General features: G+C 49.2%; 4 protein-coding genes across 9 annotated transcripts in view; 2 read left to right on the forward strand and 2 right to left on the reverse strand.

The window, feature by feature from the left end:
* Nucleotides 1-2949, forward strand: part of ITSN2 (intersectin 2) — a 148264-nt gene extending 145315 nt beyond the window's left edge. The window contains exons 38-40 of the mRNA XM_058668221.1: nt 439-522; nt 1198-1371; nt 2079-2949. Of these exons, the coding sequence (XP_058524204.1) occupies nt 439-522; nt 1198-1371; nt 2079-2236 (416 nt within the window). The 3' untranslated portion in view covers nt 2237-2949. The remainder of the gene's footprint in view (nt 1-438; nt 523-1197; nt 1372-2078) is intronic.
* Nucleotides 1-19626, reverse strand: part of UBXN2A (UBX domain protein 2A) — a 208826-nt gene that overhangs the window by 46025 nt on the left and 143175 nt on the right. The gene's annotated exons all lie outside the window — the stretch shown is intronic.
* Nucleotides 4326-16160, reverse strand: FAM228A (family with sequence similarity 228 member A). 5 transcript variants are annotated; one of them, XM_058668211.1, is made up of 8 exons: nt 15983-16160; nt 14820-14888; nt 12977-13168; nt 10671-10751; nt 9458-9503; nt 9202-9358; nt 6702-6840; nt 4326-4588 (listed from the first exon to the last, which is right to left on the reverse strand). In XM_058668211.1, exons 1-8 carry the CDS (start codon nt 16073-16075, stop codon nt 4418-4420), a joined length of 948 nt encoding a protein of 315 aa, XP_058524194.1. In that variant the 5' UTR covers nt 16076-16160; the 3' UTR covers nt 4326-4417. The 5 variants fall into 5 exon arrangements, with proteins under 5 accessions (XP_058524194.1, XP_058524193.1, XP_058524192.1 ...); XM_058668210.1 differs by having other exon boundaries at nt 4326-4585; nt 9458-9545; XM_058668209.1 differs by having other exon boundaries at nt 9458-9545.
* Nucleotides 16025-19626, forward strand: part of PFN4 (profilin family member 4) — a 31975-nt gene continuing 28373 nt past the window's right edge. The window contains exon 1 of the mRNA XM_058668220.1: nt 16025-16161. The gene's annotated coding sequence lies outside the window, so the exon portion shown is untranslated. The remainder of the gene's footprint in view (nt 16162-19626) is intronic.

Below are 19626 nucleotides of genomic sequence, written 5' to 3' on the forward strand. Positions count from 1 at the left end.
ATTTACATGAAAGTCTGGAGTAGCCTTCTTGTTTTATTACTATTACTACTTGCTAGGCAACTAAGGTGCTCCTACAAGGAGGAGTAAAATAGCGCACATGCTTCTCAGGGGCTCTCCTCTGGCCGAGGATGCAGACGGGATGCAGGACTTCTGACCCAGTGGGGTATGGGATACTCCGCAGGGTAATGTAAGTGCTTGTGCACTTGGACCTGGATCTTGGAAGACGGGTTGGGAGGCAAGAGAAAACAGAGGCAGTAGGCCAGACATCCCAGGCAGGTGACACAGCATGGGGCAGCCAAAGGCTGGGCTGCTAGGCACAAGATAGTGGCAGCGGAAGCTGGGGTTGACCAGAAGCCTGTGTCTTTAACTTAGCATTGTCACCATACTACCTGTGTTCTCAGAGAAGGGATTAACACAACCTGTCTTCCTCCACTGCAGCCCGCTCTCAAAAGGCTTCAGGCATTGGGCGGCTGATGGTGCACGTTATCGAAGCCACAGAGTTGAAAGCCTGTAAACCAAATGGTAAGTGCTGTTTGACGTGACAGACACGGTAGCTGCCCCAGCCTGCACTGCGGCTCCTCTGAACATGCCATGGCGGGAGGCTTCTTCAAAGTCAGTGTCTGGCCAAGCGGTGAAGATGCTGGCTGGGCACCCACACCCCTTACCTGAATGGCTGGGTTTGCTTCTGATTCCAGCTTCCTGCCAGTATACCCCCAGCAGACAGCCAGTGATGGCTTTGGTGCTCCTTCCCTGCCACCCACACCAGAGGCCTGAACTGAGTTCCTGTCTCCTGGCTTTGGCCCATCCCACCCTTGGCCACTGCAGGCAGTCAAGGAGTAAAGCAGCAGATGGGAGTTCTGGCTCCATCGTCTGTTGCTCAAGTCAATAAACAACGAAGCTTAAGTCAGTCTTTCGAGCACAACTCTGTATGAACTAGTTTGGTGGACCATGTTATCACCACTGCCCCGTGAGAGGCACTCCCTGCAGGTCTTCAGCCTGAAGCAGTCCCTTGTGCGTACTCAACAGCCACCTCCAGAGCATGGGGGACCCATCCTCAGAGCGCGGGGCAGACAGGGGCCCAGCAGCAGCTCCTGGGGCTACTGGGACTACTGGGGCTCCTGCAGCTGCCCCAGGGGGACCCTCAGTCATGCATCTCACTTCCTGGTGCCACCTGTGCCCCTGCTCTGTTTTGTTCAGGAAAGAGCAACCCCTACTGTGAAGTCAGCATGGGCTCTCAGAGCTATACCACCAGAACCCTCCAGGACACCCTGAATCCCAAGTGGAATTTCAACTGCCAGTTCTTCATCAAGGACCTTTACCAAGACGTGCTATGTCTCACCATGTTCGACCGAGACCAGTTTTCCCCAGATGGTGAGTGTGGTCAGTCCCCACCCATATCCACAGGTTCTGCTTGTGCTAAGCCAACCTCCTCCCATGGATTGAAAAGATCTCGGAGAAAAGGAAAACTGTCTAGACTGAACAAGCTGGCTTTTCCCGTGGCATTATTCCCTAAGCAATACAGTGTGCAGAGTACTCACAGCACACTGTCACCATCTTAGGGATTACGTGGAAGCTACGGGTGGGTCAAAGGGTACACGAGGGTGTGTGGAGGTCGCAACAGACATTATGCTGTTTGATAAAGGAGCGTGAGCACCCAGCAGTTCAGTAGAAGGGAAGAGTCCCGGAACCCTCTCCTATAGGTGTTCAGGAATGGTGAGGCCTGGCAGGGGATAGAAAGGTTTTCCAGGACCTGGGTCTCAATTCAGGTGCTCAGGACAGCAAGTGGAGCGATACAGGCCTGCACCAGCTTACCAGGGCAGTTACCACTCACACGCCAAGGTGGACATTGAGCTCCTGGTGCACACCAGGCAGGTGCAGCCCTGTCCCACCAGAGGCCTCCCTGGCAATGTCTCACACAGTTGGCTGTCACCCAGCACACACCCAGGCATGGCTGCTCATAGCCAGGAGTCTCAGAAGTCACTAGCCTGAGCTTTCAAGAGTTTTGCAAACCCTATTTCACTCTTCCTGAGGTTAAGTTTTTAAAGATATTGAACTGTCCCATGGCATTTATTCACCAGATTTCCTGGGTCGTACTGAAATTGCAGTGGCAAAAATCCGAACAGAACAGGATGGCAAGGGCCCCACGACCCGCCGGCTGCTGCTGCATGAGGTTCCCACCGGAGAAGTCTGGGTCCGCCTCGACCTGCAGCTTTTTGAGCAAAAGCCTCTCCTGTAGAGGACGCGGATCTGCCCACAGCACTGGGCCTGCAGCTGGAGGAGCATCCTGCGGCTTCCCTTGTTCATCGAACTCCATGCCCCTGGGGCCTCAATTTTACTGCACACTAAATCGCTAGCAATCTATGCAACCACGAGCCTTCCTATCAATAAAGCAACCCCCGTAGCACAGTGCCTTGGATTAGTGTTCCCGTGTTCAGCTGTGTTTAGATGCCAGGGTTTCCATGTTCAGGGCTGTAAACAAGTATCATGTGGAAACAAGGCATCGGACCGCCAGACGCTGGTTGAACATGTCCACTCTGGAGTGGCTTGGTGAAGCTGGAACCATTCCACATCCAGGGACCTCCGTGGACACAGCCACTCAGGACGTTAGAGAGGTGGGATAAAACGCCATGGCCCCCTTGCTTGCGGAGCCCATTCAGAAATCGCATCTACTCGTGCACTGAATAAAAGCCGAAACTTGACCGTTTTATCCTGGTCAGGTTTTACCATCCTCTGCTAAGACAATACAGTTTGAAATATAAGAGAGAAGCTTGATTTCCTTTAAATACTGTGAACTCTAATAATGTGGAAAATATTTTTCAACTTTAATTTTCTGAAGTATAAATTATTTATGTAAATTTCTGTTTTGCATATTTCATAGGCCATGCATCCTTAAGCTTGATCATTGCCAATATGTACAGAAAGAGAATAAAAGTTTATGAATGTCACAAAGCGGTCCTGATTGACTTCCCTGAGATCTGCTTTGGAATGGTGACTCTGGAGGTCGCAGAGAAGGCGAGGAAAGCTGAAGAGATGAGGCGGCAGCAGAAGCTAAGGCAGGAAACCAGATTTCTCCCCTGGCTCAGTGTGGGGGAACTGAGGGGTGGGGCTGGAACAGGCGACCCAGGGGCTCCCTTGGATGCTGTCTGGACACCTGGCCTCCGTGAGTGGAAACCTCCAGGTGACTTAGCAGGGTCAGCAGTCCCCCTCCAGTTCCCAAGGTCCTGGCTGCCTGACAGGTCCCTGTCCGGCCAAGGCCACAGAAACGCCTGTCTGGGATGCTGGCTTGGCCTCAGGGTTCCAAATGAGAGGTCTGTTTTGGATGGTGCTGAAAACATGGTCTTGTATGCTAAATTCCTGGCTTCTGAGGCAGTCCCCCAGGCTACAGGAGCTCTGCTCCCTCTGCTGGAAGCTAGAAGAACCAGGCAGGAGTCAAATGGCCCAAGGCTGGGGCAGGCCCCGAAGGCCCTGCTTCTGTCCAGGCGTGGTCATGGACACAGCAGTGCTAGGAAGCACAGTTTATGTCCAGACTCAAGAGTCCATCAGTTAGCACTTGAGGTACTGATCTCGGGCACTGAGCAGTTAAAGTTTACCCATAAGTAAGACACTGTTCAATATGTGAAACCAAACAAGTGAACCTGCTGCTCTCTTCTGGAGCTCTGCCTGCTCAGAACCGCCTCACTGAGCAAAGCACCTGCTTTCCACCCCCTGGACTCTGGGGAGTGTATTTTAGTGGTTCCACAGCCAGGTGTGGACTTGTCAGAGTGGGCCTGCAGGCTGGCTGGTTTTGACATGAGGCGGTCCCTGATGGACTGGGCAGTTTACTGGTTCTGGCGGGGTGAGGGGTCACAGCTGTAGAATGGTCCTTCTGTCTCTAGGACTGTGGGGCCTTTAATTCCCACCGGGATGACTGTGGCTCATGCTGCCTTCACCTCAGGTAGGTCAGCCTCTGGGCGGAGACTTAAGAAAAAGGGCCTGTGGGACCCGAGTCCAGTGACGTCTGGGGCTACGGGGGACTCTGGGCACGCTGTCCTAGAGCCTGATCCTGCAGGATGTGGGGACAGCAGAAAGTGCCCTGAGACACGGGAGGACTAAGCAGATGCGCCTTGTGTGTCTGGGGTGCCTCCCCTGCTGAGGCCCCTAACGTGTACCTGGGCAATGAGACCCAGGAGCGTGCCCTGGGTGAGTGAACCTGTGCTCTGAAAAGCTGCCTGAGAAAGCCACCAGGAGCCACCAGGCCCCTCAATGTAATGTCATAAAATGACCAAATCATTAACACCTTCCAGAGAAGGCAAATACCTCACTCATGTAGTTCCCATTTCAATGCATGAGCTCAAAAGCCTTATTTTTATTTGAATACTTTTTGCAATATTTCCACTTATGGAAAAAGAAAACACCAATGCAATATTTCAACCATATTTTAACACACACCACTGCGGCCTTGCTGGACTGCTGCCTGCAGGGCAGCCAGGTACTCGCCCAGGTGCTCAGCTGTCATTACTCTTCTTGGCACAGGTGGCGCTGTCCCTCTCTGTCTGCAGTCCCCGGGTGCCCAGGAGTGAGGTCTCTGTTGTCTGGCGCCTGACACCTGCTGATGGAAGAGAAGGACTCTGTTTCCTCCTACAGGGATCCCCATAACCCTCCCACCTCCCACCTGAGGTGTCTGTGTCCTGGGACTCCACAGACCACAGCAGACAAAAGCACCCTTGTACTCTATAGTTGGGGCTCCATGCATTGGTCCTTAGCCCATACAACATGTAAGGAGGTGATGGAGGCCACCTCCAAGCCCTGCCCACCTGCACGACCAAGATGGCGTCCCTCAGGCTGACAGGAATGGCTCCCTGGGCTCACCTGGGAAGCCAGGTGCTGACAATAAATAAGCAAGCCCATTCAACAGGACCCTGAGATGGCATGAAGAGGGGAAACCCACTGACCTGCCAACCTACCTGGCTATGAGTCCTGTAAGCCTCTACATTTAAACCACCACCTGCTTTTTGGATCTCCTGGTGACAGCAAAGAAGCCTACCCCACCATAAGGTCAGAGCTGACTGTACTCACAGTAAGATCTGATAGAAACAAGTGGAGCCAGATCAAACTAGAAGCTTCTATTCAGGAAACAGCAAAATAAACAGGCAACCCAAGAATGGGAGAAAATGTGCAAACCATGTATCCAAGAAGGGGTTAACACCCAACATATATAAGGAACTTAAATAATTCAATAGTACAAGTACTAATATAACCTCATCTTAAAAATGAAGTAACAGCCTCAATAGGTATTTCTCCAAAGACATATGAAGTGGCCATGAAAATATAGCCAGCTCCACTAATTATCAGGGAAATGCAAGTTAAAACTACAATGAGATATCACCACTTACAAAACTATTAGGTTGGAGATGATGATCAAAAAGCTGTGGTAGGGGCTGGTGCTGTGGCAGTAACAGGTTAAGCCACTGCCTACAACACTGGCAGGCCATATGGGTGCCAGTCCTGTCCTGGCTGCTGCATTTCTAACCCAGCCCCCTGTAATGTGTCTGGGAAAGCGGGGGAAGATGGCCCAAGTGCCTAAGCCCATGCACACATGGGAAACTAGGAAGAAGTTCCAGGCTCCTGGCTTCAGACTGGCCCAGCCCCAGCCATTGTGACCATTTGGGAAGTGAACCAGCAAATAGGAGATTCTCTCTCTCTGCCTCTCCCTCTCTTAACTCCACCTTTCAAATAAGTAATTTTTTAAAAATGGCAAGAGTTGGTGAAGATATAGAGCTAAGGGAACCTGTAGATGCTTCTGATGGAAAGCAAATTGGCGCAGCCTTTATGGAAAACAGCACAGAGATGTCTCAAGCAAATTAATAAAACCACCATACACTCAGTATATATATATATTTGAAGGAAATATATATTTCTAGGCGTATGTATTTGAAGGAAACAAAACCACAACCTCCAAAAGTATCTACACTTGCATGTTCACTGTGACATTATTCACAATAGCCGAGACACAGGAACAGGCCAAGGGTCTGGCAGATGAACAGGCACACATGCACAACGGGACATTCCTGTCATTCGCAACCACACGAATGCACTGGGAGTCCCACAAGCCAGGCACAGAGAGACAAAATACCACACCACCTCACTTATATGTGAAACTAAAGAAGTCACTCGTGGGAACGGAGCGGAAAGGTGCTTACTTGGTCAGAGGCACAAACTGCCCAAGCCCAGGAGGCCTGCCTATAAAAAGCCAAACTCTCTCTCTCTTTGGGTTGTTTTGTTTTGTTTTGTTTTTTTGGCCTTTGTGTGTGTGTGATTTTTTTTTTCGGGGTAGGAGGTCATAAATTTCATTTCAAAACATCAGAGTCACCTATCAATGACTCACACAGGGAGAACAGTGCGTAGTCTTGTCTGGATTCTGTAGGCAGTGAGCGGACGGACCAAGGTGGAGGGCAGCAGCTCAGGATTAAGGTGGACAACACCTCTGAGGGCAGATCTGCACCTTGGGCCAGGTGCACCTCACCCTGAAGGGCGTATCTGCCCCTTGGAGTGAGGGCCAGGCACCTGCATTTACATTCTCCTGGGTGTCTCCACATGAGGTCCTGCCACAGGGGCCCTGGCAGCAGCCAACTATGGGGTTCTCCTGTCCCCTCCCTTCCTCCTTGGCTGTAGCCCCCACACACACTGAGCCCTGTGATCTCCCCACCCCCAACCCTGCTCACAAGAGTCTTCTGCTCAGCCCCTCTCAGCCCCAGGCAGAGCTTTGAGGAGAGAAACTGCCTCTCGAAAGCCAGCTGGCTCACGTCGGTGACCTCTCCCGCGGGCGGAGGTGGCTTTTCTGCACAGGGCAGCTTTTTGGGACTGCAAAGAAAAGCAGGAAAAATGATCTCAACTAAGTGCCAAGTGGCAGCTTCTGAAGGGGTAGGCACTGTGGTGCAACAAGTCAAATGCCCGGCTGGGACACCTCATCCCACACGGAACACCCAGCTCCAGTCTTGGTACTCCGGCTCTCACTCCAGCTTCCTGCTGCTGCATCAGGGAGTAGCAGGTGGTGGCCCATGTACCGGAACCCCTCCCATGCATGTAGGAGACCCAGATAGGGTTTCTGGCCCCCAGCTATAGACAGGCCTAGCCCTGGCTGCTACGGAAACCTGCTGAGTCGATCAGCAGATGGAAGATCTCAGTATCTCTATCGCTCTGTTTTTCAAATAAATATTTTTTAAATTTTCTGCAAAAAAAAAAAAACTGACCTGAACACTCACACAATAAAAAGGAAGGCTGATGGGCCCAGCATAGTAGCCTAGTGGTTAAGGCCCTCACCTTGAATGCCCCGGGATCCTACTGGTTCTAATCCCAGCGGCCCTGATTCCCATCCAGCTCTCCGCTGTGGCCTGGGAAAGCAGCTGACGACAGCCCAAAGTCTTGGGACCCTGCACCCACGTGGGAGACCCAGAAGAGTCTCCTGGCTCCTGGCTTTGGATTGGCTCTACTCCGGCCATTGCGGCTGCTTGGCAGTGAATCAACATATGGAAGATGTTCTTCTCTGTATATCTGACTTTACAACAAAAATAAATAAACCTTAAAAAAAAAAAAAAAGGAAGGCTGATTAGAAATGCTTGTGGCTGTCCAACTCCATGGGGGTTGTGTGCTGGCACACCCCATGGGCAGCTGCAGGGCAAAGGGTCTTTCTCCAGTCTCTGGGACAGAGGGCTCCCATGCAGCCTCCGAGTGTCCTAAGCTGAAAGTCAGGCTGGACAGGGCCATGTACTTTCCAGTCCCGCACAGGGAAGCAGAGAAAGCCTGACAGGAGGAGGGTCACAGACAAGCGATGGCAAGAGGAAGCAGATGGCCAGCCTCTGGGTCCTCGGCCAGCCTCACCTTCTCCCTGGTCTTGGCTTCCATGACGCACCGAGCTGTCCAACATTATCAGGTCCCCACCCCACAGACTCTTGGTCGCCTTGAGAAGGCTTCACCTTTGTAATCACAAGGTCCCTGACTCATCTCCTGGCTGGCCCGTGAGGCCTTTTCCTCCTCAGGCAAAGCCACAGGAGGAGCTTGCTGGGCTTGTCACAACCCCGTGCTCAGCTGTCGCGGGGCTGCTCCAGCTGAGGAAACAGGCCTTCTTCCTTCTACAGGTGTTTCTGTCAACAGACATTTACACCTTGTCCACTTCCTTCCGGCTGCCTGCCGGGAGCTCCTGTCCCTGCCTACAGGGAGCTCGTGTGTACAGGCCAGTACTCTCACATGCCGATGGTCTCCCTCACCAACGCGCAGCAACCTAGCAGGGCGGGAGGGGTAACCAGACTGACTGCCCTTAAGGTGAAGCCTGGCTGCCTGTTTCAGGCCTGGTGCAATGCTGGCAGTTACGACCATCTGGGCAGTGAACTAGTGAATGGAAGCTTGGTCTCGCTGTCTCTCCCTCTCTCTCTTTCTGTTACTTTCAAATAAATAAGTATATCTTCAGATAAATAACTCAGTCACAAAAGAAAAGATGCTTTGAGCTGGCACTGTGGCATGGCAGGTTAAGCTTGGCTTGCAACACAGGTAACCCATACAGGAGTGCCAGTTGAAGTTTCAACTCCTCTGCTTCCAATCCAGCTTCCCTGTGAATGCACCTGTGAGGGCAACAGAATCTGACCCAAGTCCTGGGGTCCCTGCCACCTTTGTGGGAAACTCAGATGTAGTTCTTGGCTTCTGACCCTGGCCTGGCCCAGACCCAACTGTTCTGGCCACTGGGGAGTGAACCAGCAGATGGGAGAATTTCCCCATCACCCCTTTCTCTCTCTCTCTCTTCCTCCGTCTCTGTTACTCTGCCTTTCAAATAAACGAATATTAATAGTAATAAATGCCTTAAGCTTCCACTTACATGAAATTCAAAACTAGGCAAAAATAAGCTATGTTTGAAAGGAACAAAACTAGTTGATAACTACAGGGAAAGCAAGGACCTTGTACCTACAGAATGCAGACGGCTTGGGAGCCTATCCCGAGGAGGGCACAGGTTCACTTTCTGACCCACATGGTGATTTCACCAGAGGACTGGCTAGGGGGTTGTTAAGTGGCTTAGTATTGTACACTCTTCTCCTCATACCACAAAGCTGATGGTGATCATAACAAAATGACAGATCCCTAACAGACGGCAAGACTCATCATAAGATGTGTGTCAGGAAACAGCCCAGCCGCAAGGGAAGCGAGGAAGCAGGCATGTGCCCCTGGACTCTGCACCTGAATTTTCCCCGAGTGCTGCTTCGTGCAGGCCTCACCGAGCTTGGACGCCGCCCTCTGGGGACCGCACTGTGCAAGGTGAACGTGAACTGTGGAAGCCTGACCTGCAGCCTGGCCTTCTCTAGTTCTTTGAATTCTTTCACAGAATACCGCTTTCCTGCAAGCAAGATTTAAAAAGGTTTTTTAAAAAAATTTTTTTTCATACAGACCATACCAGTGGCTCTGGGCGGGAGACCCCCTGAGATCCATAACACACCTGTCTCATACTGAAGGTTCGCTCTCTTCTCCTCCTCTGTCTCTTGCTGTCTTCGGAACAGAGGGTCAGAAAATGGCGGGACTGTGACCTACACAGTAATAGCAGGTTCTGACAACCCAAGTTGAGGTGGTTCTAAGCTCTCTAAATCTATCCTAAGCATTCACATTTACTGTACACCAACACAGCCAAAAACAGAAAGCCATGAACACTGTGAGTGCCTAGGGTGGTGGGGGGTTGACACCTGCCTCCTGTGGGATGTGACAGGGAAAGGACAGCTGGTGTCCCCAGTCACTCCAGAGCCACTGAGGCCCACTGTGAGTCCCAGCCAGGCCAGGATCTGTCCTCAAAGATGCCTGGGTCTGGACCACACAAGACAGACACAGAAGCTGACAGCGGGCTTGTAAGGGCTTAGGATACCACAAGGACAGGTGAACTGAAGCAGGAGTTGGTCTCAAGCGGTGGTAACACACACAGCAACTGTCCCTTCTCCCTGGGCATTATGAGCCCCAGGCAGGAGGTTTGTTTTTCTTTTTCCTTCATTCCCCCTCCACAGCACTTAACACATTGCTGGGTCCCAAGCACTAGGAAAACAATCATTGAATAAACAGGGCAGCACAGCGGGTGCCGCCTCCCAACCCAGACAGACAAGGATGTTCCACCCACAGGCAGGGGGAACATTTCTACCTTCACATGAATGATGTGCTTGGTTTCCTGGGAGAAGGAAATAAACCACTTCTCTCTCCAGAGCCAGATCTATTTTTAAGATTACTAATAGCATCAGGTGGCTAAACAAGCAAAAAGAAGAAATGTACAGCTCTCGACTCAATTACTGCTGGCTTACAAATGGGAGACTGCTCTGGTGGGCAGACACTGCTGGCACCCCTCCTGAGTCTACTGGTTCTGGGACAGCCCGGGGAAAGTCCTGGGCTCAGTGCCTACAGGTCTGTCCCTGGGGCTACAGCGTCGCTGAATGTGAGCAATTCAACAAGAAAGCTAAGAGCAAAGCATTGCACCATGCTCACCTCATTTCCGTGTCAATTCCTCATTAGCCTAAATTTCTTCAACTTTTTGCTCAGGGAAAGACTTTCTGCTCAAGGGAAAGACTTCAGCAGGTTGTCTTTTTAGTAAATAAAGAATAACTACAAGACTATCAAAATACCTAGGTTTTCTTCAACCTCAGGCCTCCTAAAATGAATAAGTAAACTTCTAATACCTTTCCATAATTCGGGTTCTTTTTCTTCATATAATAAGGGTCATACACTTCAGGACTATGATGGCCTCCGCACACAGTTTCCTTTAAGAGAGAAAAGAAAAACACACCTTACAGAACACTATGACATGTGAACTGTTCTGCAAGACCCAGGAAAGCCACTCTACCCCACGTTTCCCTGAATGCACAGCTTCTGAAGGCTACAAGAAACCTTGGACTCACAGAGACTCCACCCCCTAGTAGGACAAGCGACCACGGCGCTTGAATCTGAAGTCACCTTTGAGAACTTTCTGTTTCATCAGACAGGCACTCTATGGGTAATTTTAACCAGTAGCAGGTGTGTCCTCAGACTGAGCCAAGGCGTGCCTGGTAAGTTCCAGGTGCAGACACTAATCCTACAACATCAGCCCCTCAACTACACCCTGGGCTGAATACTCCATTTCTATCCATTCTTCCTCCTCCAAAGCCATGTCAAGATCCTGCCCTCTTCCGAAGGTTCTGCAGCTGGGGAGGGTTCTCTCGACAGAGTGGTGTTAGAAGTAACAGGATAAAGGCAGGGTGGACACAGCTGTGATGCTCCCCACTCTCAACACAGCCTGAGTTCGGATGGCTGACTCACAGGGAATGCGCTTTCCTTTAAAATCTCTTAAACGTCAACACACACCACTTCTCAGGTGTCATTTTCCCCATTTGACACTTGTGCATTCATATTTCCAAATGCCAATTATAAGACTACTACTTTGGTGGCACAGCAATCTAATTCTCTGTGGTGCTGGCATCCCATATGGGCACCAGTTCATGTTCCAGCCGCTCCACTTCCGAAACAGCTCGCTGTTCATGTGCCTGGAAAAGCAGCAAGGGATGGCTTCAGCCCTTAGAATCCTGCACCCATGACGGAGACCCAGAAGGAGTTCCAGGCTCCTGGCTTCAGATCAGCCCAGTTCCAGCTGTTGGGGAGTGAGCCAGTGGATGGAAGACCTTTCTGTCTCTGGAAATCTTCCTTTCTGTAAATCTTCCTTTCAAATGAAAATAAATAAATCTTTTATATAAAAAAAAAACTACTCTGATTTTAGAGATCTGAAATCTTGAACTCTAACCTCTCTGATCATTTAGAAAACAATAATTAATGTATGTATGCATATTTGCTCAGAAATACACTTAAGACAATAAACAGCTGGAAACAACTAAGATCTTACAATGCATACTTGAAGCCAACAAGATCTTAATTTGGTACTGCAGACAGGTGGACCTGAATTCTAGAACACTCTTGACCTCAAATTTAAAACAAGAAACTCTTTAGGGGTGGCTGAAGCTCCTACCTGGGACACGCACACCCCACATTAGAGTGCCCAGGATTGAGTGCAGCTTCCTGCTAACGCACCAAGGAGCGGCAAATGAGTCCCAAGTGCACGGGGTCCTGTCCCCCGCATGGGAGACCTGGGCAGAGTTCCAGGTTCCCGGGTTCAGCGCGGCCCAGGCATGGCTGTTGCAGATATCTGGGAAGTGACCCAGCACTTGGAAGAGCTCCCTATACCTCTCACTCATATTTTCATTCTCATATTCTTTCTCTCTACCTCTTCACTCTGTCTTGCAAATAAATGTAACTATAAAACTTCAAAATAAGAAATCAAAATTATGTAGGCCACACAAGAATGTAGACACAATTAGTCTACATTAAATGTCTGACTGGCAAGCCAGGAGCCACACAGCCCACTTGTCCCTGGCCTACTTCCTACTATGAAGAATGTAGCTCCACTGCCTCCCTTGTGGTCCTGCTTAGAGTTAAGCCTTGCCGGCCAAGGAGAGTCAAGTCCAAGTCCACCAGGTAAACCTGCAGACTTTCTGCTCTGGGTCTAAGTTCCCTGATGCCACTGCTTACCCCTTCTGCCTGCCGAGAAAGCAAACATCATTCCTGAAGCTGTGTATTAGGCAAATGTGAGAGTGACAAAAATAAATTAAAAATATTAAGCAGAGAACAGAATAATAGCAAAAGCCCTGACATTGCTATCCTGCCAGAACTCATCCTTCCTATGACTTTCTTGTTAATTACACATTCCTTTATGGTTTTAAGCCAGTTATTCTGCTAACATTTGCCTAACGATAGTCCTGATAAATCTAGTTTCAAATCAACACTCATCGCCTCCACATGAAGCTCCAGTTGTAAGCTAGGTAGATTACAGCTCAATTAATTCATCTTACATATAAAAATGGGTTTAGGGACTGTCTGCCAAACTAGTGAAAGTATTGGACTAACTCTTCAATCACACTTTACTTTAAAAAAAAGAAAGAAAAAAAGAAAACCTTAGTACCCTTTTATTGGTGTGCTTTAAGAAAAGCTCAAAATTCTCTTGTTTCATCTTTTCAATTCTTCTACCCGAAATTACTTTTTCCATAATTCTCTGCTGAAGAGGACTGGCAACATTCTGGACCCATTTTTTATGTAACATCTCTTTTCTTCTTTCCTTAAAAATATCCAGGCTCTGAATGTAAGCATCCAGTCGCTAAGGAAGGGATACAGACAGGGGAGACAAGTTCTTAAAGAAAAGTCCTTATTGTCATTTGAATAATGAGGCTAGCATTCTAGTTCCCCTCCTAAGCTCTCAGTGTTTGGGTTGCAAAACCTGGACCACAGCAGCAGCCAGGCCAAGAAAGCAGGGAGCCTGTGAGCCCAGAGCAGCTGTCAGAACTCACAGAAAGTTCTAGCCCACCCTGTGCCATCAGAGGGAGCTGGGCCTAAATCAGGGAATCGCACCGAACCATTCCTCACTCACACCGTTCTTCCTGAGGATTTCAAAGCATTCTGTGCTCCCCCTGGTTCTTAGCCAGCTGCACCCCAGCAGCAGCTGTGACCACGCTGGTGGAGTACAAGGAGCGCTGTACTGGCCGGTGGCACCTCTCCACCTGTGACACAGGAGGGGAACCCCACCTACGGTACATGCGTACTTCCTTTCTAAACGATAAACTGCAAACATCACAATATTATTATAACTTCAACTCTCATGTTCTGCTCATTGAAATGAAACCCCACCTGGGATGGGCACGACTGGTGTAGCAATGAAGACAGGCCTGGGACACCCACATCCCACATCAGAGCACCCAGGTTCGAGTCCTGGCTGCTCTGCTTCCGATCCAGCTTCCTGCTAATGTGCACCCTGCAGGACATCTGTGAGGGCTGAAAAGACCTGGATTCCTGCCAACCAAGCAGGAGATCTGGACTGAGTCTCTGCCTCCTGGCTTCAGCTTAAACAAGTGCTGTGGCAGGCACTTGCAAAGTAAGCCAGCAAATGGAAGGTTGTTTTGTCTCTCTCTCTCTGCCTTCCAAATAAAATGACAGTAAGTGAATAAAATTATCTAGAAGAATGAATCAAGCCCCCCTTTTTAATATAAATGTGATTTTTTTCAAGATTCATTTATTTTTATTAGAAAGATAAATTACAGAGAGAAGGAGAGACAAAGATCTTCCATGTGCTGGTTCACTCCCCAAGTGGCCACAACAGCCAGAGCTGAGCTGATCCAAAGCCAGGAGTCAGGAGCTTCTTCTGGATCTCCTGCACCCTGTGGGTGCAGGGTCCCAAGGCTTGAGCCATCCTCTACTGCTTTCCCAGGCCACAAACAGGGAGCCAGAAGGGAAGCAGGGCCACTGGGACATGAACTGGCACCCATAGGGATCCCAGCATGTGAGAGGTGAGGATTTAGCCACCGAGCCATCATGCTGGGCCCAGTCAAGTCCCTGTCCATGTATTAATCCCATAGTGACTATCAATTACTGAATGGTCCTTATCTTCAAATATTCATTGCCAGTGGTTTGATGTAGGCTGTCTACAATACCACCATGTGGGAACATATGAGAAGAGAGGCAACTTTGGTAGAAAACAAAAATGCTCATTATTATAAGGACAGAAAGGAGGCACAATCAGAACAATCTCTCAGATCCGTAAAGGAAAGATGCAAGTAAGATCCTCCTGGAGATAGTACAAGAAGGTGGCAAAAACCCAGATCTCTGTGGTGTGGGTGAGGAAATCAGGGCAGCCCCATTTCCGCCACAAAAGTGCATCTTTGTCAGGTGGTGATGCCATCTAAGCCAAGCCACTCCGCACCACTCCTGCTCTGCCAGAAAGAAGCTTGTGCACACAGCCTGCAGTCAGCTCTTACCTTCACAGCGTAATTTTCTCTAAATAATATTGCATGGACAGCTTCATCAATGTCTTCTCTAGCCAATACCTAAAATGACACAATATTAGCATGTGAAACATGGAATGACAAAAACAAACAAAAAGCTCAGAGTATGTTACCAATCAGCTTAGTGCAAAGTTGCTACATACAATCTAAAAGCATGTTTTGTCAATTCTTACACAGGAAATTTCAAAAGCCATTCTTCTAATAGTTTTTTCTGTGGCTTCCCTCTGGCTCTGCCCTGGCCACGGTGGCCATTTGGGGAGTGAACCAGAGGATGGGAGATCAACAACCATCAATTCAAGTCCCTTACTAATTATTACTTGAAATTAGTCTCTTACTAAAAAGCTTACTAATTAAAGAGATTCTCCATGAAACGAATCCTCTTCTCAAGCCTTCTGCAGGTATGTTTTAAATGACCTCTGATTTTTCTAAATCTTGGATGCCTCTCCTCTCAAGCTAAAACCACAGAGGCTGTGTTAACTCGTCCAGCCCAGCGTCTCCCAGCTACTTAGCTGCAGCTCCAGGCCTCCTGCTCTGATATGGAGCACACATCTGGGCTCTCCGTGCTCCTGACTGTCGTTTGGGCTTACCTTCTACGACTGTTTCAGTTGATTAAATCTGACTCCATCACCACAGTTTGTTTTTTGTTTTTGTTTTTTAAGATTTAAAAAATTTTTTTTTACTGGAAAGTCAGATATACACAGAAGAGGAGAGACAAAGAAGAAGATCTTCCATCTGATGATTCACACCCCAAGTGACCACAAGAGCCGGAGCTGACCCAATCTGAAGCAAAGAGCCGGGAGCCTCTTTCAGGTCTCCCACACGAGAGTAGGGTCCCAAGGCAGTTCTGCGCGCGCCCGTGAGCACGCACACACGACAATGAACTTCTTCTGACTCTTCACACCAAGGCAGCAAAAGGCGATTATTACCAAAGGGCCTTACTTTACAAGAGGCCGAGCCCAGCCTCAGCCATCAGCACACCTCAACAAGCCCGCACCTGGCTTCTCCGCCCCCGCCCGTGGGGACCCGGACACGCAAACGGCCCCAGCCCCTTCACACGCCCGTTCCAGCCCGGTTCTACAGCGCAGCGCCCCTCAACTCTCCGGCCACACCCGAAATCACGTCCGACGTGACTGTACCTCCATTAAAGACACCAACTCGGGCTCCGGCCATTCTTTCAACTTTTCGGGCCGGAAATACTCGCTGTATTTGGAAATGTTCGCGGCAGCCATAGCCAGTGGCAACCCTGAAGGGAGAAGAGGTCAACGACTCAAGTCCATGGCTGTCGGGCTACGGGCGGCGCTCCCCACGCGAGCAGGTAAGGAAACCCTGCACGCCTCTAGGCAGACGGCGTGCGAACCCCCGGCCCGAGGCCCCGACGCCCCCCGCAGCCGCGGCGCAGGGCGGTCGCGGGACGCAAGGGCTGGAGGCCTGAGGGGTGCCCGAGGGGGTGGCATGGCGACCCCAGCGCCCCGGGAGGGGGACTGAGCGCGCGGGGCCCCTGCTCCGTCCTCACAAGCTTCTCCTCAGGCCGCGGACGTGCGGCCATCGCGTCCTGGCGCGGCGCGGGAACGGCGGGCGGCGCGCGGGCCTCAACGACCGACCGCGGCCTCCGCCAGCCTTCGAGAGCGCTTTTAAAAAACAGCAGGAATCGAGGGAGCGTCTGAAAGGGAATTTGCCGTGTATCTGAAAGGTGGAGGTGATACACGGGTGGGTTTGCCGTGAGCTTTTCCGTCCTGCTTCCTTTGGGCCATGAGCCGGCGAGAAACCGGCTGTAGAATATTGAACACTGTGACCAAGCGTTTAATGATATCGGGGAAAATGTTGTTAGATCGCTCAGCTATGCAAATGGCTTGTGGTGTTTTTACAAAAGGGAACCACACTGACGTGTTTTGGATAAAATATACGTGATTCGCTTCAAAGTCATTCAGCAGCTATGACTGATGAACGAAGATTGGAGTTCAATATGCTCTATTCTCTACTAAGTGTAATATCTTCCATTGTTATAAAGTATATACTTGTACATATGTAGGCTCATTTCATATATTTCAGAAATATGTGTACGTATTGAAGAGCATTTCAACGGCAGGCATTTGGCACAGGGGTTAAGATGCTGCTTGGGATGCACCATCCCCATGCTGAAATGCTAGTTCCAGTTCCGGCTGCGGTGCCAGCAGCTTCCTACCGGCGCACATCCCAAGGGCCTGGGTCCCTGCAACTCAACCTGGGAAAACTGGTTGAGGTGCCCCACCTTTGTCTTCAGCCTCTCCCAGGCCTGACTCTTGCCAGCATGTGGAGGGTGAACCAGAAGATGGAAGCTCGCTCTCGCCCTCCAATACATAAAGACTTTAACAATTAAAATCCCACACAGTATAAGAGTAAGACCCTGCCTTGTCCTTTTTGAGTCGGGGAAGAATAAACTCAACAGCACACACATTTTGTTTCTCATTTGAAGTTCAGATTTCTCACTATAGACAAGAACAACTCGTTGTTCTCCAAGGATTCAAATCTGATTGGATCCTTGCAGGCCCAGAGCTAAGGTTCACAGTACAGCTGCACACCCACAGCTGCACACCCTCCAGTAGCTGTTCTCAATATGGCAGGATACCTTGAGACAACCAAGCAGCTTCACCCACATGTTAACTGATTTGATGAACTGCTACCTGCTTTGCCCTAGTGCTGGCCCCTAAAGGTAGGTCTTTCTGATCCCAAAGTGTATTCTCTTTTGCCTAACACTATCCTGCCTATTCACTAGATAAACTTTGATTAAGGTTGTTGTAGTCCTTCATCACTTAGCAGCTTTCAAAATCAGTTGTACAAAATGAAGATGTAGGGTCCGGCACGGTTGGTAGCCTAGTAGCTGAAGTCCTTACCTTGTACACACCGAGATCCCAGATGGGCGCCGGTTCTGATCCTGGCGGCCCTGATTCCCATCCAGCTCCCTGCTTGTGGCCTGGGAAAGCAGTTGAGGACAGCCCAAAGCCTTGGGACCTTGCACCCACGTGGGAGACCCGGCAGAGTCTCTGGGCTCCTGGTTTTGGATATACACAGCTCCAGCTGTTGTGGCTGTTTGGGGAGTGAATCAATGGATGGAAGATCTACCTCTCACTCTTTCTTCCTCTCTGTATGTCTGACTTTCCAATAAAAATAACATAATTCTTAAAAAAAATAGAAGGAGGGCCCGGCGGCGTGGCCTAGCGGCTAAAGTCCTCGCCTTGAACGTGCCGGGATCCCATATGGGCGCCGGTTCTAATCCCGGCAGCTCCACTTCCCAACCAGCTCCCTGCTTGTGGCCTGGGAAAGCAGTCGAGGATGGCCCAAAGATTTGGGACCCTGCACCCACGTGGGAGACCCGGAAGAGGTTCCAGGTTCCCGGCATCAGATCAATGCGCACCGGCCGTTGCGGCTCACTTGGGGAATGAATCATCGGACGGAAGATATTCGTCTCTGTCTCTCCTCCTCTCTGTATATCTGACTTTGTAATAAAATAAATAAATCTTTAATAAAAAAAATAGAAGGAAGAAAGATTTTTTTTAAAAAGTGAAGATATAGGGGCTGGCCAAAGCCAGGGGGCCAGGAACTTCACCTAGGGCTCCCATTTGGGTGGCAGTACTGGAGCACTCTGTCATCCACTGCCTCCAAGGATCTATATTAGCAGAAAGCTATAACTGGGAGTGGAGTCTGATCTCCAGCCCAGGGACTCCAATATGGGATTCAGCTATCCTTATTATTATTGTTATTATTATTATTGAAGATCCATTTACTTATTTACTTGAAAGGCAGAGTGATAGAAGAGGCAGAGACCTTCCCCACCACTGGTTCACTCCTCAAATGGCCACAGTGATCAGGGCTGAGCCAGGCCACAGCCAGGAACTGGGACCTCCATCCACATCTCCCAAGTCCTTGAGCCATCTGCTGCCTTCCCAGGAAAGCAGCAGGATTCAAACAGGCACCCCATTAGGGGACCCAGGGTCACCAATGGTGGCTTAACCTGCTGCTACTCCCTTCCACCTCCCTCAGCTTTCTCAGTCCTAGGCAACCATGGAGCTACATTCTGTCTCCATAGAGTTTGCCTATTCTGGACACTTCACATAAATGGAATTCCACAATATATATTCTTTTGTACTGGCTTTATTCACTAATTTAACATGTTGGGTTTCATCCATGTTTGTAGCATGTATCAGCACACATTCCTTTTTTATCACTAAGCCATACTCTGTAACAAGCTTTGAAATATTCCTGAAAATAGAAGCACAAGGGTTTCTTTTTAACCATCTGCTATTTTTTTCACATTAATGTGACTTTAATACATAAAGAACAGATTCAATGTACTTCATAGATACAATTCAAATATAATTGTATTTTCTTCTTTCCTCCTTCCCTCCCTTCCTTCTTTTCTGTTTTTCTTTCTCTACTAATTTTTGTGATATTTAATTTACATTACAGTCAGTGCAGTTAAGGGCTTATTGTTCCACACTAAAAACAGAGTTCAACAAGTAAAAAGCAAAGAAAAACACTACAGCAGGAATATAAGGAGGAGCTATAAACAGCAGTCAAATGGAAAGATGACCATTTTATCCATAGACAGTAAATGTTAAAATAATCACAGATTATTAAAAATATTCTTAATCACTGGTTTGACAAAGATATAAAAGTTTGACAAAACCATATTTGCAGCAATACAAATACAGGCGTTTCTTCCGCTTTTTAAAAATTTTTCTTCAAATTTAGTTCCCACATATTTAGGAAGATATTTATCTTTCTGTGTCCATTTATTTCACTC

This window comes from Ochotona princeps, chromosome 8 (assembly GCF_030435755.1).
Source record: "Ochotona princeps isolate mOchPri1 chromosome 8, mOchPri1.hap1, whole genome shotgun sequence".
Taxonomy (NCBI): domain Eukaryota; kingdom Metazoa; phylum Chordata; class Mammalia; order Lagomorpha; family Ochotonidae; genus Ochotona; species Ochotona princeps.